The sequence below is a fragment of the Cryptomeria japonica genome, chromosome 5 (assembly GCF_030272615.1).
Source record: "Cryptomeria japonica chromosome 5, Sugi_1.0, whole genome shotgun sequence".
Taxonomy (NCBI): domain Eukaryota; kingdom Viridiplantae; phylum Streptophyta; class Pinopsida; order Cupressales; family Cupressaceae; genus Cryptomeria; species Cryptomeria japonica.
The window spans coordinates 1,320,906-1,347,248 of record NC_081409.1 but is presented as its reverse complement, the minus strand read 5'-3'; the positions used below and the strand labels follow the sequence as shown (position 1 = coordinate 1,347,248).

General features: G+C 36.6%; 1 protein-coding gene across 1 annotated transcript; it reads right to left on the bottom strand.

The window, feature by feature from the left end:
- Positions 1–7,306: 7,306 nt before the first annotated feature.
- Positions 7,307–7,945, bottom strand: LOC131073122 (UDP-glycosyltransferase 85A5-like). The gene has a single exon (XM_058009506.1). The coding sequence runs from the start codon at positions 7,943–7,945 to the stop codon at positions 7,307–7,309; it is 639 nt and encodes a 212-aa protein (XP_057865489.1).
- Between the last annotated feature and the right edge of the window lie 18,398 nt (positions 7,946–26,343).

The window sequence follows — 26,343 nt, the reverse complement described above, 5'->3', positions numbered from 1 at the left end:
CAAATTCTTCAGTGTCCTATAGCCACTTTTGATGGTCTCTTTGTACCAAGGAACTTGATTGCACCACCCATAAATGAAAATATACACCAAGTTTTATGCCTAATGAATGATCATATATTCCCCAAACACTCATTAGCAGTCCTTTGAAATGCCTCAGGAACCTTGAACATGCCTCTGGAAACGATCGACACCATTTTCGGATCATCAAACTGAGTTTTGCAACTTTTAGGCACTTGCGCCACATTTTCGCATTCAATCGCAAAGATGTAATTTTCAAACTGGTCAAAACACCTTTCTAGATCTTGCAAACTGACAGGCGTGTACTCTGATATACAAACATGAACTCTACCAAGCGGTTTCTCAAGAGGAATCTCGGGTGAAGAAATATTAATGGTCAAAGATGACCAACTAGCTTTGTCGGCACTATGGACTTGATGAAGTCAATGCGCAGGCAACTCATGATGCCTTTCTTAAAAATATCAAACGACCTATGTAGACCCTCAAATTTGAGGCATAGGTACCTTGAAGTACATATCAAATCTTAGAATGCTCAGTTTGACCAAAAGGCTAACTGAGTGCAAATGGTGCGCTCATGAAAATAGCCACTTTAACTGATGTAGCAATGAAAGTACGGAACACTGAAAAAGATGGCTCAAGAAACCCTTTTGAAAACTGATCAAACGGATTGGCAGGAGCTTAAAATTTGAAACATAGCTTGTCTTTTATATCAGAAATAACCCGGAAAAAACATTCTGACATGACATTCACCAGGGCATCTTTTACAAATGTGCAAAGTGAGGCTCTGACTAGCTGTCGAAACAGGGACTTGTCAAACAACACAAACTGCAAACGGATTGAGATTACTAAACTGAGAAAATGGATTCATAAAGACTTAAAAAATTTCACTGAGGCACACTTTTATGCACAGAATTCAATCCATTTTGAAATTCAATATGACTATCAACAGGGCAAAAAATATAGGAGCTCAAAGTAGGCTACTTGATAAAATCTGCATTTGCACCTAAAATGCACTTTCAACCCACCCCTTGAAATGGGTACTTCATCAACTGATCCAAATTGAATTCTGAAAGTTGCACAACACTTCATTAGCTAAATGAAAGGTGTAGGACACATTTCCCAAAGCCTTACCCTTTGAAAATCAACTAGCTCCATTTTACCCTCTCACTAACTAGGTCATTCAAACTGACTCATTTTATGATCATTTGGAAATGCAGAGAAATTTTTTGAAATGGGCCTCTCAAATTCACTCAAATTTAATGAGTCCCAACACCTTTAATGACATGATCACCCAGGGTTTAAAATGTGAACGGGCCCTCATAAAAAAGGGCTTATTAAGATATATAATGAACCAAAAGATGGCCCTCGCCCGCACTTCAACAGTGATAAACCTAACTTCTGAAATAAAAACAAAAACATTGTCAATGACGGGGTTGTAGATGCAAGGACTATCAAAAGTGCACAACCTGTGGTCTGATTTGCAGGGCAAAACTCCCCACCCAAGAATAACACGATTGCTCCCCCAAATCAAGGATGCAATGTACCGCAAGAAGAACCAAGACAACGCCAAAAAAATTATAAACCAAAATGAACGTACACTCCCTTAGGGGAACCTATTGAAACAGTGTTATGTCAGTTGGTTTCTTCCAATCTGGTAACCTTACCAAAGACATCTAATTATGAACCTCAGGTCAAACCTTCATGGTGGAGGGACAATGAACATTACGAATTCCATCAAGGGAAAGGGCATAAAACAAGTAATTGTCACAGATTGAAAGATCTTGTTTAGGATCTTATTGACTGAGGAGAGATTGAAATTGAAGGACACAACCCAAAAACCACAAACAATGATCATCTTATGTTTAAGAATCCACTTTCATCACAAGATCAAAGGGGTCCTTCTACTTCAGGGAGAAACATAGATACAACAGATTATACGCGAGCCGCCTATAATTACATTGTGAATCACCTATATGATGCCAATGAACAAATTGCAACCATTACCATCAAGGATCCAAGCTTTGCCTGCAATGTTGTTATGCATCGTGGTAAGATCACCATTAAAGCAGCTCCACAAGGCACAACTTCCATCCCAAAGCAGTATAACCTTGTGGAACAGTTAGATAAGACGCCCACACTTATATCCATCTTAGAACTTTCGCGCCTATCCCGATCTCATAAAACAATCTTGGATCAAGCTCTCCAAGAAGCGTCAGTCCCTGCCAATCTAAATACAAATTAATTTCATAATATGGTTGGTAGTCTGAGGTCATCACCATGTCTCACTTTCTCTAAAAGTGACAATACATCCTTCCAACAACCTCAGAACGCCTCTCTCCATATTGAAGGATTTATCAACCAACACAAAATCAAGCGAGCCTTGATCGACAATGGAGCAGGCCTGAATATCTGTGCATTACAATTGGTCACAACATTGGGATATGGAGCTGAATCAGTGGATCCCTACAAAAAGATAACCATAAAAGCCTATGATGATGCAGAGCGTTCATCCAAAAGAGCAGTTGTGTTACCAATCTGAGTGGGCCCAGTGGTGAATCATATCATATGTCAAGTTATGGACCTTCCTTTGTCGTATAATTTTTTGTTAAGAAAACCTTGGATACACGCCATGCAACCCGTTCCATCCACTTACCACCAGTGTCTCAAGTTCCCTCATAACAGTGTAGAAATTACAATCCTGGGCGATGCAAATACATTTGCATATTGTCACAATATCAACCATCAACCAAAGATTACCATTCCCAACAATAGAGAAGCTATCTCATCCACATCATATGTTAGTCCAGCCTCTCTTTCCAGTTCAAACACCACTATACCCAAGCAAGAGAAGCTAAAAATGAAAATGGCAGAGGAAGGCCCTGGGGAGTACAATCTCAGCCAACTCTTTTGTGTTGGGAAACTATCCACTTCTCCTAGAACTCATGGTAAGCCTCAATGGTTGCTTCAAACCCCACTGGTCAAGCTAGCATGCACTTTGACACCTTTTATCCTTGGGAAGAGTCAAGAAGAAGAGACCATAGATAAGGACTTAGCAAAATGGATCTATAAAGATCCTATCACCATAGACATCCCACAAGCTAAGCTTCCCATAGACCAATATGGAAAAGGCCTTCTCATTATGCAAAGAATGGGTTATGATGGTGAGAGTGCTTTGGGACGTTGCAAGCAAGGATGACATAAGCCGTTGCAACCGAAATTAAAGCCTAAAGATAACACTGGATTAGGCTTTCAAAAGGAGATTCTTCCTAAGCTCAGATTCAAAGGGAAACCCAATAAACCTCTATATCAGCCTAATACTCTAAAGGGGTCACCCTTGGTTATATCAGCAACACCACAAACCACACCAATTGCTCCAATATGGTTGAAAATCCTAGCAATCACATCCACAACACCAATCATCCCACCAATCCAATCAGCAACCCCCTTAACAGCAGCAACTGCATCAATAGCACCATTAGCAGTATCAAAACCCCCAATCGTATCGACAACACTGGCAATTCCATCAGAATCAGTAGATTCAACAACACCGATACTCCCCGTATCGAATTCACTGATCCCAATAATCCTTCCTGCAACACCAATCATTCCATCTACCAGGGTACATCAGCCGATCACACCTACAGTTTTTAACTCAAAGGATATCCCGGTATGGTATAGTAATCGGATACTGGAAAGTGACTCAGAGACCGACTCACATGAGTGGGAATTTGATTCAGTACATCTCAATACTTCAGATGAGGAAGACGCATCACCCCCTCAACCTCACAAAGAAATCCTTGTTTATGGAGAAGCACAAATTAAAACCTCTTGGGTTCCTGAACTGGAAACACCTTCCACAAACCCTATGTCACATCCTACGCCTGATTCTAACAGGGACAGTACCATCAACGACCTTCACCACAACATCTTAACCCTCACTGACACATCTTATGAACTTAGCCTGATCAATGAGGTAATGTCCATTATCCATCCTGAACTGATCGAATGGAACCAATCTAATCCCCCATGCCTTGACCAATTCCAAAACGATGAGGTGATCATTGACTTTTTGGAACTACGTGATAACATACCAAGTGGGGATCACAAAGTTGGATTCACCATTCGATGTTTCGGTTAGCATACCTTTTTGGGGTTTATTTGACACGTTGGATAAATCGGTTCACAACATGTGGCAGATGTGTTCTATTTTGAAAAAAAACCATGTTTCTTATTTGTCCAATCAACTGTCTAGATGTAGAGGAAAAAAAATTAGCTTGAAAGTCCAAGTGACACTCCACGTGGACCTGCCAAATTAGGATGCACACTTATTGGCACCTCTCCCATAATTTAACTCAACATTTATATTACAATACTAAAAAGGCAAAGGCAGGTACTCCTCATCATCACACCCACACTATCCTTCCCGGATTGTTCCCACTTAAGCATAAGTTTAGTAGGCCTATACATTCATTACAAATTCAGATACTTTCAAATACTTATCTACTTAAACTAATATTTTTAATCATAAGTTTATTAGACAGTCATTAATTTCGAGGTTATTATGAAAGACTGGTTTAGATGTGATATGAAAAGGACGGTCAAAACCAAACTCGCAGTTATCATTGTGTCCTGGAAAAGATATGAATCTCAAACTCTCAAGAAAAACGTAGGTAGAGTGATTGTACTGCTAAAATCTCATTTGAATTCCTGGAGAAATAATCCCCCTTCAAAATTCAAAGTAGACTCAAAACGATTACGGCCCATAGCTATGAGTAGAATGATGACAATTGAACGATTAGGGTAGAGGAAGAAATAATTAGGACCCAGTAGTTGAGCATGTACCAATTGTTGTGAGGGTTGTTGATACCTTTTGTTCCAAAAATTGAACAAATAAACCTATTGTTTGAAACAAAAAATATCAATTTTTGTTAGGAAATGTACCAACAGTGGTTAGGAAATGTACCAATAGCCGTTAAAAAATGTACTAATATTGTAAAAAGTAACCAATCAGGTGATGCCATATCAGCTGCACAACTATTGGGGTCTCTTTTGCACGTCTATTGGTCTCACTTTTTTTGGGGCTGTTTTGGACACCTTGGCAAAAAGCATGCTGATGTGGCATCATATTTGATGATGTGGCCCTGAAACCTTAGTTATAAGTAGGGGACTTGCCAAGTAAGCTGCTGTAAAACAATCAGAGTGATTTGAAACTTCCAAGTAAGATTTTGAGAAACGTGAAGTTAGGGTGCACAACTACTGGATCCTTTCCCCTAGTGGAGCAAATTAGCTTCGCAAACTTTTTAAATTTAAATCTAAGGAACTTGTCTATTGACTGTGTTCATTATGGTCAGATGTGCGTCTTGAATTCTCGTGAGCTTCCTTGTACTTTCAAGACAGTCTTTGCCCGTAAAAGTATAAAGTGAATGTCTGAACAAAGTTAGAACTAAAATAGTATAATAAAAGCTTACGTACTTTCGAATAAAATGTTGAGTATATGTCTGAACAAAGTCAGAACTTACAAATAACATAAATGAATACACAAGAATGTTAGGTAGGCCTAAATTTCTTTTGATTCTACGACATCAACAACGACAAATCTTTTAACTAATAAATCATTAATACATAACCACAGACTAATTATAACCATATATTTTTAACATTAATGTTATACAAATTAAATCTAGATTTAAGCAATGATTTTCTACACATAACTGTTAATCCATATCCTATTCTTATGCAACAAGTCGAAATCGAAATGAAAACTTATAAGAGAATTAATCACTGCTTACAGTTTGCTAATATCCCATAGAATGGAAATCACTAGAATGTCTAATAAAACTAGCAGAAACAAGATCAATCATATCTGGTTTCTTCCTTTCATCTCCCCTTAAATCTTCTCCAAATTATTGTAAGAAGATCCTCCTTTCTTGACCGCTTTAATTGAAGAATCTCTTAACTCACTACACCTCCTCCTCATCTCTTCCCCTTCCTTCCCTTTCATCAGTTTCCTCACCATTTCTTCCACCTCTCCTCTTGTCACATAATCGTTCATTGAAATCCCAATTTTCCAAACCTGGCTCACATAAGTCCTATTAATCTATTGCTCTGCATAGAATGGCCAACAAATCATGGGAACACCTGCACAAATGCTTTCTAATGTGGAGTTCCATCCAATGTGTGTTAAAAAACCTGCCACAGAAGGATGGGAGAGCACTTCTATCTGAGGTGCCCAGCTTACAAAAAATTCTCTTCCCTTCACTTTGTCCATAAACTCAATGGGCAACACAGCGGAAGCCCCGCGAACAAGATCTGCACGATAGCCCATAGAAAGGGCTGCATGCTCGCCTCTAAACCCCATGCAAACTCTACAAGTTCCCTTTCAGAGATAACTGCCATGGTTCCAAAGCACACATAAATAACCGAATGAGGGTCTTGACTATCGAGCCATTTGACACAAATTGTTTCTTCAGTAAATATACTTTCAGACAATCCATCTGTTTCTTCTGCTACAGAAAGTAAAAGAGGACCTATGCTGTACACAGGAATCCTGGGCCGAAGTGTGTCCATTATTGGGCCCTCTATCTCATCAAATGTATTAACTACCATGAAATCGGCCAAGAGAGCTGCCTGGCATTGGGTTTCTCCAAACTCATACATGTAATTAGTAGGATCATAGAAGAAACTTGGCACATCTTTTATACGCAATGTGGGCATCCCAGGAATTTGCAACCGATCTCTTCTTCTAGATATCCATTTGTGAGATAGCTTTTATCTACCCCACAAACGACATATTTGCTTTTGTTAGTCACATGTATTAAAACAAAACAACTTCACATATATATTCAAATTTTAATTAGGTTCTGTATTTTTAATCTCTTCTCTTTTCTATGCAAAAGATTAAAATAGAGATTGCCCGTTTTTTCTGTGCAAAACATTATCAATGGTCTTTTAGTTCACATCAAGAGAAGCTAGGATTTTGTCTTAGTACATTGCGCAGATGGATACCCCTTTGGCTCTTAATCATTAAAATTTTAGCCTAAAAACCCTGCTTTATATTGAATAATTATCCTTATATATTAAAAAAAAATCCCATTAAAATCTAGTGTATGTCTGAACAAAGTCAGAAACTAAAAGTTATAATAGTATTGAAAAGGATTGTTTTTGACATTAAATGAAAGGAAGAGCGGGGTACAATAAAAATATGACTGAATATTGCAGAGGGAAAGGATTGGACTGGACTCTATTATTTAGTTTTAAGTAGCCAAAAATTCTCTGTGAAGTTATCTAACTAAACTTCAACCATATAAACTGTAAAGGGTTCCATGCTTTCTTTATCTTCTAAGATTTCAGAAAGGATATCATACAAGAGGAAGACAACAAATCCTGTTAGATTCCAAATCAAGGCCTTTGTAAATGAAGGTGGAAGACACATACCTTTGAGAGGAATATATCCCTTCTCCACAAGAAGAGGCATTGAGAAGTAAATGTTGAAGCCACAAGCACTGGCTGCCCAGAATGATACTCCGGGAATTCCCAATCTCTTGGCTGATTTTTGAGCCCAACTCATAATTCCATTGTAGACAATGCAGCTCAAGGGAGGGACATCTGCTGAGTTATTCAACTTATCTATCACCTTTTCGAAATGCGGGGAGAAACTATTTGTGAGGGATTTACAGAGCTCGTCAATCTGGTGGCTGGTTCGACCGTGCTGTGGAGGAAGGCCATCTGGAATACTTTCGAAACTAATCCCACCCATGGACTGAATCGATCCAGACTTCAACATTTTGTCATGCATGTTTTCAGTATTAACAAGAGTGATGTGAAATCCTTGGGCACAAAAAACTTGGGCAAACTGCATCATGGGCTTAACGTGGCCATGAGCAGGAAAGGCCAGCATTAGAGCATGAGGTCTCTTTGTCACGGCCATGTTTATGAGCGCTGAACCTCATCTGGTTATGAAAATATAGATTTAATAATGGATGAATCGAAGTCAACAACAATAGATCAAAGGATGAAGACTGTTAGAAAGAAAGATGCACCGTAAGTCCCTCTCATCTAAAATGACACGTGAAGTCCCAATGCTATTCTGGAATTGTGTAGGCAGCAAGCTAGCAAGCTAAAATCGTGTAAGCAGCAAGCTAGCAAGCTGAAAAGCAGCGACATAAAAGTTTATAGTTTTAGGCTTAAAAGTGTTAAATGCTCAGAATTGATTGATATTTTTTTTACTTAATATGATGCTTAATGTATGTTGCTACACTAAGAATACATTTCTAGACTTAATATGTTGCGTAGTGTGTGTGGTTTAAGGCTGATTTTTAATCTATTTAATGTCTTGTCTATTCTACACATATTGTAAGATACATACAATATCTTGTGAAACAATAGAAAAACATATGAATTATATCAACAAAATAGCCTATTTTCAAAATTGAATATTTGTATTTACATAATATCTAAATCTAAAAAAAGAAGCATAATATCCAAGTAAATATGTTAAGGAATTGTATTTTTGTCGTCTATATATTTTGTCAATGCATCTTTTAAACGCATACAATCTTGTTTGCAACATTAAAAAATAAATTGTATTACATATTTGGGTAAGTGCACAAAGATGGTGGTAAAAAAGGGGGGTATAAGTGGACACTTTTTTTCTTAAATCAGGTGAATGAGAACTTGGAGGCAAAATTTGAAAGTCATCCACTTTAGATATGAAGATAATCAAAGAACAAATATTGTAGTACTCTGAATCTAGTTTCAAAACTAAAAAACTTTTTCAAAATTGGATAAGATTAAGCGGGTCAAATCTTTCGCGCATGAAAAACAGACCTTGATTTTTTTTGAAAAACACAACATAGTGTCTGACATGCGCATCAAAAAAGTCATAGTTAGATTTAGTATTTTGACAAATCATTTGGCAGAAAGATAGTAAAGAGTGAGCACTAGAAGATGTGTATTTTTTTGTAATTTTTTGTAAGTATTTTTTTTTTATGATTTTTCCAATCGAGCACATCCTGAAAATTAGGTACCTGTTCATGCGCGAAGCATAAGTTTCACTAAACAAATCGAAAATATAATTTATTTTTTAAAATTGTAGAATCAAGTGCACTACAATAATATATAAAGTTTTTTAAATTTGGATAAGTATATCAAAAGTTATTAAAAAAATGGTGCACCTATGTCTGTGAGAACTATGGAGACACTGGTAAAAGAAATTCAATAATAATATGTTATTGTTGTTCAAATTTTAAAAAAATTATATGGTTAGAAAGCTCAGAAGATGGGTGAAAATATGGTGGCAATTTTAGAAATACCCACTTGATGAAGTATAAACTTGATGATGACAAAGTCGATAAACCAAGTTGATAAAATAAAACACATCAAAAATGAGAGAAATGGAGGGAAATCAAACTTCCAAACCGTAGCTTTGTCATCGAGACCTATTTCCAAGCCTAAATAGTCAAAAGCACGTACAAGGTACTTATGATGTAAGAAGCGTGTACGCGCTATTGTATAATATGATATTGTATATATAATGTGTATAATATGATATTATATATATAATATGTGTATATACATATTATATATATGTATATAATAATATATAATATATTAAGTATATATATACACATATACTCTCTCTCTCTCTCTCTCTCTCTCTCTCTCTCTCTCTCTTCCTCCATACCCCATCCCTCTCTCTCCCTCCCTCACTCCCCTTCTCCTTTCCTCCATACCCCATCCCTCTTTCTCTTCTTCTCTCCCTCCCTCCCTCCATACCCCATTGCAACTGCGTCTGCACTTCTATAGAAGTAAGTGAATTTATTTCTTGTCTGCAACTTCCTCTTTGATTTTTATCATGTATGATCTCCTAAGAAAATTGATTGATGGATTTGTGTGTGTATATTGAATAGGAGGGATAGGGTTTGAAATTGAACCATGGGTGCATTACCATGACAAACAAGGAAACTTGCAACAATATTCTTCTCGAATATGTTTTTAATGAGCAAAGCAGATGTGGAAAATAGTGTCAACAAAGCAACATGATGAGTTAGAGTACCTGCAATATATTTTTCAAAAGGAAACAACCGGTAGGAAGAGAAAGAGGGAGAGTAACATAGATGATGTCCTGGAGAATGATAGTGGTGGGTATGCGAGAGTTCCCATGTTGTTCCACAATGCCTGTCACCTAAAGAAATTAAAGTTTGTTGTATGCATGGCAGTGGTAGTATATGATGATCAACACTTGTCAAACGACTTGGAACGATACATACCCATGAAAGAAATCAAGTGTGTAATTCCTATAATCACAACCGAAATCAGTCCTATAACCTTGCAAATTTAATAGCATCATATGTTTTAGAACTTAGGCAGTACTCTTAGGGTTAGGTCAAGCTCTTACACTTTCTTTTTAGTGAAGCCTCGTTGTTTGTTCGCTTGGAGTCTCTCTTATGCTGACAATGGTCTATATCATTTTATTAGCCCACTATATGACCCCTTAGGTGTCATTAGAGGTTGTATTGTTTCCTAAGAGGTCATATGTTGTCCCATGACCACTTAGGACACCATATGACCCCTTAAGACACCATATGACCCATAACAACACCATATGGTTTCCTAGGGGGTCATAGGATTCCATATGACCCCTCGGGACACCAATGACCCATAACAACACCATATGGTGTTCTAAAGGGTCATATGGTGTTCTTTGACCCCTTAGGACACTATTTGGTGTCGTTATAGGTCCTATGGTGTGCTAAGGGATAATATAGTGTCAAATGATCCCTTAGGACACCCTATGACCCCTTAGATGTTGTTGGGGTCATATTGTGTTCTAAGGGTCATATTGTGTCCTGGATTCAATATCTCTCTCTCTCTCTCTCTCTCTCTCTCTCTCTCTCTCTCTCTTCCTACATACCCCATCCCTCCTTCTCTTCTTCTCTCCCTCCCTCCCTCCATACCCCACTGCAACTGCGTCTGCACTTCTATAGAAGCAAGTGAATTTATTTCTTGTCTGCAATTTCCTCTTTGATTTTTATCATGTATGCTCTCCTAAGAAAATTGACTGATGGATTTGTGTGTGTATATTGAATAGGAGGAATAGGGTTTGAAATTGAATCATAGGTACGTTACCGTGACAAACAAGGAAACTTGCAACAATATTTTTCTCGAATAGAGCAGATGTGGAAAATAGTGTCAACAAAGCAACATGATGAGTTAGAGTACCTGTAATATGTTTTTTAGAAGGAAACAACCGGTAGGAAGAGAAAGAGGGAGAGTAACATAGATGATGTCCTGGAGAATGATAGTGGTGGGTATGTGAGAGTTCCCATGTTGTTACACAACACTTGTCACCTAGAGAAATTAAAGCTTGTTGTATGCATGGTAGTGGTAGTATATGATGATCATCACTTGTCAAACGGATTGGAACGGTACATACCCATGAAAGAAATCAAGTGTGTAATTCATATAGTCACAATCAAGATCAATCCTATAACCTTGCAAATTTAATAGCATCATATGTTTTAGAGCTTAGGTTGTACTCTTAGGGTTAGGTCAAGCTCTTACACTTGCTTTTTAGTGAAGCCTCATTGTTTGTTCGCTTGGAGTCTCTCTTATGCTGACAATGGCCTAACTTAGCTATATCAAAACTATACTAATGATATTCTATTGTATGATGTTCTATTCATAACTTTAAATTTAATATATCATTTTATTAGCCCACCATATGACCCCTTAGGTGTCATTAGAGGTCGTATTGTTTCCTAAGAGGTCATATGGTGTCCTGCGACCCCTTAGGATACCATATGACCCCTTAAGACATCATACGACCCATAACAACACCATATGGTGTCCTAAGGGGTCATAGGATGTCATATGACCCCTTAGGACACCAATGACCCATAACAACACCATATGGTGTTCTAAAGGGTCATATGGTGTTCTATGACCCCTTAGGACACTATTTGGTGTTGTTATAGGTCCTATGGTGTGCTAAGGGATAATATAGTGTCATATGACCCCTTAGATGTTGTTAGGGGTCATATTATATTCTAAGGGTCATATTGTGTCCTGGATTTGATCTCTCTTCCTTTTCCTCCCCTCTCTCCCTCTCCCTCTTTCCCTTTCTCTCTCTTCCTCTCCCTCCTCCCCTCTCTCTCTCTCTCTCTCTCTCTCTCTCTCTCTCTCTCTCTCTCTCTCTCTCTCTCTCCTCTCCTTCTCCTCTCCCTCCTTCCCTTCCACCCCCCTCTTCTCCTCTCCTCTCTCTCTCTCTCTCTCTCTCTCTCTCTCTCTCTCTCTCTCTCTCTCTCTCCCTTTTCATTCACATTTTTTCTACTACCAATAGCGCGTACGAGGTACTGAACCTATTAGTTCACTGCCCTGCCATAACTTTTTTAAGGTGTAGGAGTGCATACGCGGTACTTATTACTTGTAAGCACGTACGGGGTACTAAGTCCATTATTCTCTACCTTGCGATAACATTTTTTAGGCTTAGGAGCACGTATGTGCTACTTATTAGTACAGAATGGGGAAAAAAATACTGTTGGGCTTGCCAACATTTTATGGACTAACAGTGCGTACGCGGTACATAGACATAGTTTTAGCTACCTAAGAGCCTCAACAACCTCAAAAGAATTTTTTGAGATCATTGAAGGCTCCACTGGAACTGTGTCTGCACTTCTATCACTGTTTTATACATAGAAGTAAGTGAATTTTTTGTTTTTTGCATATTTCAAATAATTGAATTGTTGTTCTTATTAGTTTTGTTAATAGTATTGTGATTGTTTAATAGTTTGATTCCAAAAAATAGTGATAAGATACATATTTATGGTTATTTGTTTGTTTATGAACTTTTGTTTACATATATATGTAATATGATTCTATTTAGGACAACCAGTATCAACCATGGGAAAGAACAAGCGAGGAACGATGGAATAATGAGAGGTTGAAAATGAAAGACAAAGACAACGTATGAAGAAATTACGTGACATGAGAACAATGGGAGAAGAAGGTATGTCATCCTCAACATCTCAATTCGATTTACCAAACGAACATAATGCACCTAATGCAATTGAAGAAGAGACATTTGATTTACCGTATGAACCTAATGCAATTGAAGAAGATACCGCATTGAATAATCAATTAAATGATGAACATACACCTTCTCTATTTGATGAATTGAATGTACATAATGCACCGATGTTAACACCTCCTAGAATCATTCGTAGGAAACCAAAGTATGTAATTGACATTGATGAGAATATATTGAAGCCAATGCCCAATAAAACGAATAAACGAACTTGTAGAAGAATGGTTAAAAGAATATGGAAAAACTATTTTGAAAAATTAAATCAAACCGCAAGATGTCAATTAATTGTTCAAATTATTAAAAGTTTGAATTTTAGAGAGACATTGAAAATTCTAGGCCTAAGATCATCTGAAAGTAACAATGAAAGAACTATTGTGAGAAATCTATTTGATGCATATCAAGCTATTGGTTCAAAATCACGTACTAAAGATTCTAATGCTACTCGACGTGTCATTACATTAACCATAATGAGCAAGAAAATAAAAAAAGTTCGTTTGATAAGCAAAACAAGTAAGTCATTAAATGTTAGTAGATCAACATTAAGTAAAGCATTAAAGAGGCGGGAAAAAAAACCTAACAATAATTCTCTTTGGGCATTCTCGGGTAGACTACCATGCAAAGACAAGGTTGTTGTTGATGCACTAAGAACATTAATTGAAGTTTTTTGGCATGACAACACAAGAGTTTCACCCAACCAAAGAGATGTTGTTAGAAGGCGAATTGGGTCTACAAATCGTGAGCCACATGTCAAACACTATTTGGATATGACTCAAACTAAATTTTATGAAAGATTCCTTCAAAAGTTCCCTCAAATAAGAATTTCTGAAAGATTTTTTGAAATGGCAAAACCTTTTTATATTAAGATTAATCATGTACGCACCACGTGTTGTTGTAGGATGCATATTGAATTTTCCATGCACTATGATATTTTTTGTCATATTTGTTCTACTTTGCACACTAACGATGTTTTGCAGGAATGCAATATACAAGCACCTCCTAAGTCGGTAAGAGAATTTATTTCAAGTGTGCTATGTAATAGACATGATGGTTGTATTTATTATAAGATACCTTATTTGGAAGGTTTTTGTGCTATATGTGGTGGTTCGCAATGTTTACCAAGATGTGTACATTTGGAGAGAACACATGAAATTGGTACAAAACTAGTTTCTTTCAGAAAATACAAGACAACCACATATGGAGTTAAAGATGGAAAAGATTTGATGAGATGTGAGCTAGTGAAAAATGATATATGTGTAGCTGAATTTATGAAAATGTTTCAAGAGAAACTAGTTTATGAGTACATAATGCATACACATAGAGATTGATGGTTAGATGAGAAATTCAAGTTATGTAAGGACACATTTCCTCTTGGCACCATTGTCTCTATCGTTGATTTTGCTGAAAATTATACACTACAACCTCAAAATGAAGTGCAATCTATGTATTATCACTCTACACAAATTTCTATTTTTGTACACATGGCATTCATGCATGCAGATGATAGCACATAGGAGGATAGAAAGGTTGGAAGAGAGTATCACTTCTACATAAGTGATGATCATACTCATTCATCAGAGTTTGTACAAGGATGCTTTAAAGTTTTCTATGATAGTTTAAGGGAAAGGAACATATGATACAACCGAAACTTAATATGGTCAGATAATTGCACCACAAAATTCAAGAATGCAAGGATGTTTTATTGGTTGAAAAGGATGCATATGACAAGCGGTGTACAACATTTTTGGAATTTCACTAATGCTGGATATTGTAAGGGAGAGCACGATGGTGTAGGAGCATGTGTGAAAAGAGCCCTAGCTACAGAAGAATTGAAGTACGATGGTGGTGCTGAGTTGATAGATGCAGAAACAATTGTGCGATGGTGTAATTCTACGATGGGTCCAGGTAATCCAGGTACGTCAATAGTTCATAGATATTTTTGGTTGATCACTGAATCTAACATTGAAAACTATCTAGATTGTTGTACAGTTGCAGGTTCGAGTGACATGCACTCATTTATGAGTTCAAATTCAAGTTCACTAGTAATTTATACGAGACATATGGTATGTTTTTTCTCTTCATGCATATATTGTTTATGGGAAGAATGTGAATCACAAGAGTGGGTTGACAAATAGTCTTGTAGACTGCTGGTTCCCATTGATTCATATGAAATTCCCAAAGCACTACAATTGAGCCGGATGGAGACATCAGTGGATTTTGACCATGTATCCGACCTAGTCGATTTAGGTGATTTTTTGAGTTAATTTTTTTGCAAGTATTCTTTTTGGTTCATTTTGTTGTACATCATGCTTTAGTTTTGGTATTAATTAACACTTTATAAAATGCAGTTCATGTGTATGCAGTTGTTGCAGAAGAGAGCAATGAAGAAGGAATAGATTACTATTCGTGTTGTTGTGTTGAGCCAAAAAGAAAATTGACAACCACAATCATTGATGAAGAGGGTATTGAGTACCCAATAGGGTCTGTTGTCGCGACAAGAACATGGCTTCGAAGATACCATATCAAGAATTCTGATATTTGGTTGTTCGAGGACTTTAAAACACATAGACATATTCTTCATTTCTCTAATCTTGTTGTTGCAACAAATATTCATTTGATGAAGTATCGTGGTAGACCTCATAACAAGATTTTATGGAAAGTTCATGAATCTGACCACGAGGCAATACTTGACACAATACAGGTTAGAGCCGACCTTGAAGGCTCACTTTATTGATTCTACGGTTCAAAGTAGAATGATTTTGAGAATTTTGTATAAATCATTGATGAATTGTTCTATATTCATTTTTTGTATATATAAACGCCCATGAGCTGATTTTTACATGTTTAGGAGCATAGTTTTGTATATTTAAATGACAACGAGCTGATTTGTACATATGTACATGCCAAATTTTGTATATTAAAATGGCGATGAGCTGAATCACACATATTGTAATGCCAAATTTTGTATAAAAGCCCATGAGATGATTTGTAAGACATTTTTTTGTATAATCAAATAGCCAAGAGCTGATTTGACCATATGTAGAGGCAAGTTTTTGAATAATATGTGACAATGTTTTTGTGACTATTTTGTGTGTCAATGTTTTGAGTATATGTGATGTGTCCCTGGTCAATCATGAGCATTCTTGATTTTTGTATAATCATGGAGAATTATTTGAGTCATTATCGGGTCATAGGGGTCATAGATTGAGACTAGATACAATTTGAGGAAAAATTGTTATTGTTGTCAAAAAAATTGTCAAAAAAGTTGTCAAGCAACTTCTACATTGTGTCGGTAGGGTATGACTCTCGATGTTCTGGTGCTTTAGGATGCATGAAAGGGGCATGCCTAGCGTTAGACTACCCATCCAGACACGCTCGTGACTTTGGTTTGTGCACACGACGAACCGAATCAATTCTAGCCAATCCTGCAACTTTGCATTGCATGCAACTGATAGTTTTTGCAGTAGGCGAAAAAATGCTACCAATTGAAAATGGCTCTTAGTCATCCAAAACTGAGATAGGCCATTATTGAAGAGCCTCACGCAACCCCATAGGTTCAAAAAGATCGACCATATGTGTTCTGGTTTGGAAGAAACAGTCCGTCAAATTTTGACGTCAAATTTTGACATTTTTTGGACTCATGGCACTTGAGAGATTGCCCCGGTATGGTATGACTCTCGACATTTTGACGCTTTGGGATGCATGACAATGGCATGCCTAGTGTAAATAATCCCACCTAGATGCGCTCGTGACATCAGTTTGTACACACGACGAACCAAATCAATTCTAGCCAATCTTGTAACTTTGCATTGCATGCAACTGACAGTTTTTGCAACAGGCAAATAAATGCTACCAATTGAAAATGGCTCTGAGTCGTCAAAAACCGAGATAGGCCATTGTAGAGGATCCTCACGCAACCCCACGAGTTCAAACAGATTGACCATATGTGTCTTGTATTGGAAGAAATAGTTCGTCAAATTTTGATAATTTTTTGGACTCATGGCACTTGAGAGATTGCCTCAGTACGGTATGACTCTCGATGTTTCAGCGCTTTGGGATACATGAAAGGGGCATGCCTAATGTAAAACTGCCCACCCAGACACACTTGTGACGTCGATTTGTGCACACGATGAACCAAATCAATTCTAGCCAATCTTGTAACTTTACATTGCATGCAACTGACAGTTTTTGCAGCAAGCAAAAAAATGCTACCAATTGAAAATGGCTCTGAGTCGTCAAAAAATGAGATAGGCCATTATAGAGGAGCCACATGCAACCCCACAGGTTCAAACGGATTGACCATATGTGTCTTGGATTTGAAGAAATAGTCCGTCAAATTTTGACAATTTTTGGGACTTATGGCACTTGAGAGATCGCCCTGGTACCGTATGACTCTCGACATTTCGGCGCTTTGGGATGCATGAAAGGGGTATGCCTAGTATAAAAATTCCCACCCGGATGTACTCGTGATGTCGGTTTGTGCACACGACAAACCAAATCAATTCTAGCGAATCTTGCAACTTTGCATTGCATGCAACTGACGATTTTTGCAGTAGGCAAAAAAATGCTACCAATTGAAAATGGCTCTGATTCGTCAAAAACTGAGATAGGCCATTATAGAGGAGCCTCACGCAATGCCATGGGTTCAAATGGATTGACCATATGTGTCTTGGATTGGAAGAAACAGTCTGTCAAATTTTGATAATTTTTTGGACTCATGGCACTTGAGAGATCGCCCCGGTACGATATGACTCTCGACGTTCCGGTGCTTTAGGATACATGACAAGGGAATGCCTAGCGTAAACTTGCCCACCTAGATGCGCTCGTGACGTTGGTTTGTGCACATGATGAACCGAATCAATTCTAGCCAATCTTGCAACTTTGCATTGCACGAAACTGACGGTTTTTGCAGCAAGCAAAAAAATGCTACCAATTGAAGATGGATCTGAGTCGTCAAAAATTGAGATAGGCCATTGTAGAGGAGCCTCACACAACCCCATGGGTTCAAACAAATCAACCATATGTGTCTTGGATTTGAAGAAATAGTCCGTCAAATTTTGACAATTTTTTGGACACAGGGCACTTAACAGATCGCACTGGTACGGTATGACTCTCGACGTTCCAGCGCTTTGGGATGCATGATAGGGGCATTCCTAGCATAAACCTACCCACCTGGATGTGCGCACGACATCAGTTTGTGCACATGACGAGCCAAATCAATTATAGCCAATCTTGCAACTTTGCATTGCATGCAACTGACGCTTTTTGCAGCAGGCAAAAAAATGCTACCAATTAAAAATGGCTCTGAGTCGTCAAAAAAAGAGATAGGCCATTGTAGAGGAGCCTCACACAACCCCATGAATTCAAACAGATCGACCATATGTGTCCTATATTTAAAGAAACAATCCATCAAATTTTGACAATTTTTTGGACTCAAGGCACTTGAGAGATCACACCGGTATGGTATGACTCTCGACATTCCGACGCTTTGGGATGCACGACAGTGACATGCCTAGCGTAAACCTGCCCACCTAGATGTGCTCACAATGTCAGTTTGTGCACATGACAAACAAAATTTGACCATTGTGAACGTGAGGGTGCTCTCAGACCAAACACATATTGTTGTTTATATTCATATTGTCATTTTTTGTTGTTTATATTCATATTATTGATTACATATGCAAATGTTCATTTAAATTTATAAAAGGGCAGCCACCAAATACAAAGAATATACAATAATGAACTGAATACAAGGAGTTTTGTAGGGTTAATTCAACATTTTAGAAATTTTATCAAATCATATTCCACGATTGCAATGTTTTATATCATATATTTTTGTTGCTTATATTCATATTGTTGATTACATAGGCAAATGATCAATTAAATTTATAAAAGGACAACCACAAAATAAAACAAATACAAAATAATGAACTCATTACACATTTATTAGATCGAATATCGACATTTATATATATAAAAAAGGCATGTTTGCCAAGTCAATACAAGTATTACAAAAACATGGCATATGCCATGTCCAAATTGATATACAATAAAAATGTAGATTATATCTACACATATTGGTCATTCTATGATCAAAACTAACACTATATGATCCTAAACTTGTGGTGGATCATCCAAATCAAGCCTCCTCGATGCAGTATGTGGCTTTGTAGATGGCTACAAAACCACAATTCAAAAGCCAAGTTAGAATTCTTTTGTTGAAAATAGTTCACAATTAACAACATAACTATGCATTTAACTATAATTCTTTTGCAATTGAAATGTAGATTACCTCATCAACTGATCTAGGAGCTAATGTTTTCGCTCTCCTCTCCTTGTCACTCTTAGGAGTTTTCTTGAAGATATACTTAAATGGATCCACGTTATGGCCATACCGCGAAGGGGTCTATTGTAGATTAAATGTACAAGAAATACAATGTACTAACATAAATATATCAAAAACACTTAAAATCTATAATATAGAGAACAATGACATACCTATGCCCGAGATGCTTCTCCAATGGACTGAGGATGGCTCACCATCGATAGAGAAACTGTCGCTATTACCTATACAAAAAATGTTCAAAGATTAAATACAATTAATATAATGATAAGTATTGTAGGTTAAAAACAATTAATTTTACATATCAAACAAAAGTGTACCGGATCCTGAGATGCTTCTCCAGTGCATGGAGGAGGGTTCGCCATTGATGAAATAGGTATGGATATTTCCTGTATGAAAAAATTATAAGATTATAATATATCACAAGTTCACATGTACACGTGCATATAATCATGAAATCAAGAAAATAAAGTAGAGATACATACATCTGCCCTCTCTTGATCCACGGGCGAATTAGGTGCATTCAACAAATCCCCATAACTTAATGGTCGTTGTACATGTAAAATAGACAAAAAACACTAATAAATCTACAAACCCCAACTAATACTTGATTTCAACATTTTCAAATAATTGTACAACTAAAAATATGTTCAATTACCTTCTTCCCACGTTTTGGCATCTTCGAGGAATTCTTTTTCTTAGGACAAGCCCTAGACGCGGAGGGGGTACCCTAAAAAAACAAAATTAACATGAGATATTAATATAGATAATAAATTAAACATAATTTTAAAAATCTAAAATGAAATGACTTGCATATTCCATCAAAACAATACATAAAAAGGGTTGTACAAAATATGATACCGTATAGCCTTGTAGGCCAAAATCGACTGCTGAGAGAGTGATGTCATCAATGGGACATTTGGTCCCTTGTCAACACCTACAAACCAAAAATTGGACCAAGCATTAAAGATAGTTAGTATATCTTGTATTTTTTTGAATTCAAAGTTTATTGTTCTATTTTAACATGTTACAAAATTTATACCTCGGGCATCGAAGTTGCAGCTGTAGTAACTAGGGGAGGAGTATGGGATACCACTGCTCCATCCTAAAATGCATATTATTTGTCTCAATTTAAATCGATGTATAAATGAAAATTGATTTATGTAATTACAAATTTAAAGTGACTGGTAAATAAAATGCTATGAATTCAAATCAACACACCTGTGTCTGTCACTCATGGGCAAACACCATGTCCATCAACTCATCTGTCAGTGCTAAGTCCTCAGCTGTGCAGGCCTGACATATACTCCCACAAATTGTGCACGGATGAGATGTGGATCCATCTGCACTAGTTGCATCATCTATCCCCGAGCATATCCTCGAGCAACTGACACACATATGCTGGATGGGCTCTCTGTCACCACCTGGAGCAACTAATGGCTCATCATCCAATACAATAGGGTGTGCTAATGACATCCCATCCTGGATGATGGCACCAGTCAACGTTGTGGCCACCTGAAGAGTCTGTAGCTCCATCGACTCTTTCCACTCTACTCGAACAACTTGATGCTCCTTGGGTTTGGGTGCTAGGGGGCAGCGACTCTCTACAGGTAATGGCCTACGGGCTCCAGGTCTGTCTTGGATAGAGCCACCACCTCTACCATGAAACTCTCTCATGTCAAAATAGTTTGGGCGCACATTGAGCACAAACTCACAATATACTTTTCTCAAAAAATATAATGGCACCTCATAATTATTACAAGGTGGATCATCAAAGACCATCCACCACCTTTGCCAAAAAAGATTCTTCATTTGCACATTGGTACACCAATGTATGGGAAACCTCTTTACATTAAGAGGTAATGACTGACCAGTTTTGGGATTAGCGAAAAGGGCACATATTTTTTGTTTACTAATATTTTTGTTTTTTAGTCCTTCGTATGATAGCCCATCGACATAGAATTGACGACACCTATCCCTAAAGTTTCCCTATTTGGTAATTTGTGTGGAAACAACTATGGCACCACTAGCTAATATTCCTAGGCTAGTGGCGAGGGATTGATGATGCTCAAGTTCGGATGTTTTCAATTTAACAATCAGTCTATTGATTTTAGACGTATTTTGTTCTAACTAATTAATTAATTACTCCTATGTTTCAGGTGTGCGGTCAAAAGGAGGAATTGGGGGTGTATCTTGTGGGTTTTTAGGAGGTGCATTTGGTTGTTCTTGTTGTGGATTAGAAGAATCTGGTTTTTGAAACAAAAAATGAAAAAACCTAATCAAAATTAATGAAATTAAATTCAAAATGTAAAACAAATTGAACAAACGGGAAAGAAAGACAAAAATAAACAAAAACTAACCTTGATCCATAGTGTCTGGAGGAGAAATCTAGCACCCCATTCGTGGTTTAGGAGAGAAAATGAAGAAAAAATAAACTAAAAACGCGCTATTCATGAGAAAATAAGACCCATTTTTTTTTTAAAACTTTTTTTGACAAGCACCGCGTACGTGCTCATTTTCCTATAAGTAGCGCGTACACTCTCATTTTGCTAGAGGTAGCGCGTACGCACTACCTTCTCTAGGCTCGAGAAAAACAAACCTAAGTGCATACGCGGTCATTTCAAATTTTAGAATTGCGTACGCGCTGCTTGTTTTTCCATGTTTTTTTTGGGTGGTGTCCACTTTTCTAACCACCATCTTTGTGCACATACCCATTTGGTCATATTGAATTGAAAGATTTTTTTTAAAAGTTCCAATTTTCAAGATTTGGAAGTTGATAATTCCTTGTTATGGTAGCAATATATATGGATATCAAGCAGTGATCTATACAAGCTGTACATCATGAAATTGTTTACATAGTAGTTTTTTTTTTGGTTAAAAATAGACTAGAAAGGTAATACCAAAAATAAAACAAAGTTAATATTTTTATACATAAGGTTAAGTTTAAAATTGCATACTTTCACTTGTTATAATGAGAGTTGATGTAGTTGAGACTCTTCCTTTTTCTTGATAATTGTGTATGGATTATTTTTCATTCTTGAACATTGATCGAAGGAGAATGATAGTTCAATTCGAAGACCCTTTATTGATTTAATTCTAGATATAGTTGTAAAAGTTAAACCTCATCTTTATGTTTTACCTATATCAATTGTTTCTTTGGGGAGCATTAGTCCTTGGGTTTTATGTATGGTGTGAGGATGAGAAAAATGTAAAAAGGGTTAGTTGCACACAATAATCATGAAATATAAATAACTCACATAAAACATGCAAATGACCTTATACCTTCATCTTCCTCCTCTAATTGAGCTTGATAAGGTGGATGCACCCTATGCTCCATTTGATTTGATTTTCTCTTTTGATGGGGAATTGTGGATTGCTCTCCACTACACAATAAGAGATTGGATTCAAAGGCCAAGTGTGGATACGATGGATTGTATGACGCAATAATTGGGCATTATGATGATATGAGTGATGGATTCAAAGAAAACTAGCAGGATAAGATTACTCAAAGGATGGATGATTTGTGAGGAGAGGAGACTCTAATTTATGGATTGGAGGAGGCCAAAATGGAGGGTCAAGATTGATTTGAAATGGAGGGCTAGGATTGAAAGAAGGTGGGAGAGGAGTGAGAAGACAAGGTGTGGGATCCTTGGAAGAGATATGCCATAATGGAATTTCTTGTCTCCACACCCCACAAGTACATGGGGAAGAGTTCCCCAAGTACATTGGGTAGAGAAAATGAATATAAAATTACTTGGGGGAAGGGAGGAGGAATTAAAAATTCCAAAATTGAAGGATGTGTGGGAAGACTAAATGAAAAAAGAAATTAAAAATTCTTTGGGAAGAGGGGGCATGAGAATGTGCAAGGATTCAAGACATTCCTTGGAAGAGACAAAGTTGGTAGAATTTAAGGTTTGGAAGATGGAATGGGAAAACCATTTATGGCAAAGAGTTGACTCATCCCTAATCAAGATGATTAGGGATGCACGAATGATTAAAGGTATTGATTAGGTGGGTTAATGAGGGATTAGAGTGCAAGTGGGAAAGTTAGGAGGATGTGACATAAGGAGAGATAATGAGTGGAGGAATATAAAATTGAGAATAATGATAAGCATGATTAGAGGGTGATTAATTAGGCTAGATGATAGGATTAGAAAAGGTGGTTTGTAGGAATCACATGGTCAGCTTAGTTAATTGAAGTTAATTAACTATTAGAGATTTAGAGGAAATAATGATTGAAATGACTTTAGAAGAATAGGGAAATAATTAATTTTGGTAGATTAATTATTTGACTATATTGATAAGATTAATTAAATTTGATTTAATTAATGCTAAGAAGAAGAGAATAAACACAACTAAATTAATTAATTATGGGAAAAGGCTTAAATTAATTAATTATGGGGAAAGGCTTAAATTAATTAAATATTAATTTAATTAATTTTAGACGTCTATATTTTGCCCTTCTTTTATGCAACGAAAAAATTGGCAGTGGGTAAAAGACGATGAAAGATGACCCAACGTGAAGATATGGGTGAGGTATGCCCCTCAAGAATTTAATCAATTTTTTTTAATTTTTTGGGAAAATTCTCGTAAAAGAATACATGAAGAGAAGGGGGAGAAAGATGATGAAAAAGAAAAGAGCGTGAAGAAAATGGAAGAGGACGTGAGAAGAAGGGGAGAATGCAGGACATAAGGGTGAGAGAGGGGCTCATATAAGCCATATAGGGTCCATGGAAGGTCATTGTCACAAACACTGTTCATCGATGCTCCCTATATGTAAAATGATTAGATTGTAATACAGTGAAGGTACATGTGCATATAACCATGAAAATGAGAAAATTAAAAAATATACACCTCTTGCATCTCTTCTTCCAATGCATCATCAAGTGCATTCATCATTGCTATAAATGATCCTAGCCATCACTATACATGTACAAGACAAAAAATATTAGACTCAATCAATATAGATGAACGTGTATAATCATAATAAATTTGAAAAAATAAAATCTAAATCATGCTACAATAACTCGTGTAAGCTCTTAAAAATATTATATCTTGATTAAAATTATGCTCAATTACCATTCTTTGATTAGTTATCCTAAAAAATGACCTTTGCAAAGGAGGAATCTCCACCAACATATAATGCTAGCATATAAGTTAACTAATCAAAATTAAAATGAGATGCATATTTAAAATACAAACTGTAAACATTATGTGTACAAAGAAGAATACATCATAGCTTTGTAGGCCAAATGAAATGGTCACAATGGTTGCATCATGAACCTATGAAATCTGGTCCACAGTCAACACATATCAAACCCCACATAAATATACATTAGAAAGTTAATATACATTATAAAAAAAAATTTGAATTTGAGGTCTTATTCTATTTTGATATGAATTGTAAAAAATTTCTCTAGTAAAGATACAAGTGCATGAGTTGTGGCAGGAATGGTCGACAATGTACCAAAATCTACTGCTTACATCTTGAAATGCATAATTTTTGCATTAGTTTAATTTGTACTATAATTAAAAATATATTTACATTTAGAAATTTAAAGTATTAAATAAATAAAATATTATAAATTCAAATCAACATACCTAAGTAACAAATACCTGCTCTATTAGGTCATTTGTGAGTGCCACATCATGTGGCCTGGCAGCCTGACAAATAGCACCACAACGTGTGCACTAATGGTATCTTGAACCATCTGCATGTGCAATGGTATCTCACCCATAACCCACATCATAGCAGGTGATGCACTAGTGATTGCTAGGCATGTTGGAAGTAGATGGTCTAGTTGCAACACCATCGCCTACTATTTCCCATTTTGTGTTGTTGCACCATCATTTGGGTCAAATGGTTAGGATAATTGTGTCCCATATTGGATGATGGTGTCAATTAGTGTGGTAGCTACTTGAAGAGTCTCCATCTCTGTAGACTCCTTCAAGGCTACATGGATCTCTTTTTCGTATCCATTGAGCCCTTGGTCTATCTAGGGTAGAGCCTCTACCTCTACCTTGGAACTCCCTCGTATTAAAACTAGGTATCTCATTAAGAATGAACTCATGGTATAGTTTTCTTAAAAAATATAAAGGTGCCTCAAGATTATTGCAAGGAGGTTGGTCAAAGACCATCCACCACCTATTCCAAAAATGTGTTTTTTTGGCAATGTGATTGCACAAATGTATATGAAACCTCTTTGAATTAAGAGGCAAGGTCTCCTAGGTTTGAGGATCAATGAAAAGAGCACATATTTGTGCTTTGCTTATTTCATTATTTTTCACTACATCATATGAGAGACACTGTGCGTAAAAGTTGTGACATGAATTTATATATGCATCCCATTCAATCACTTATTTTGAAACTTTTTCAACACTTTCTACCATTGTTTTTAGGGTCGTGGCAAGGTATGCATGGTGTTGGTGTTCTGATGCCTTCAGTCTAGACACTGTATTACAAATGGTAACTCTAATTTGTGTCAGACAACCTAGTAAATCCTCCTATGTGGTTTGGGAATGGTTTATCAAAGGATTAGGAGGATTATGAGGCATATTTTATTGAGGGGGATTGTTTTGTTGAGCATCTGATATCAAATTTTAAAAATCAAATCAACTTAATAAAAAACAAAGCAAAATTTTAAATAAAAAATAATAAAAATGCACAAACAAATCATAAACTTACCTCTGTGATGAAGCAATATCTTGATTTGCTTGATAGAACCAAATTCATGATCAGGTTTTGAGCACTATAACTTAGGGTTTTTGCATTTTTGGTGGAGGCCACGAGTTAAAATGACCAAGTCTGCTTTTTACAAAAAAAATATAATTAGATTAATCCGATTGGGTTTTTAAAAATAAAAAAACCCAATCGGGTATGGTTTAGATTTTTCTAATCGTA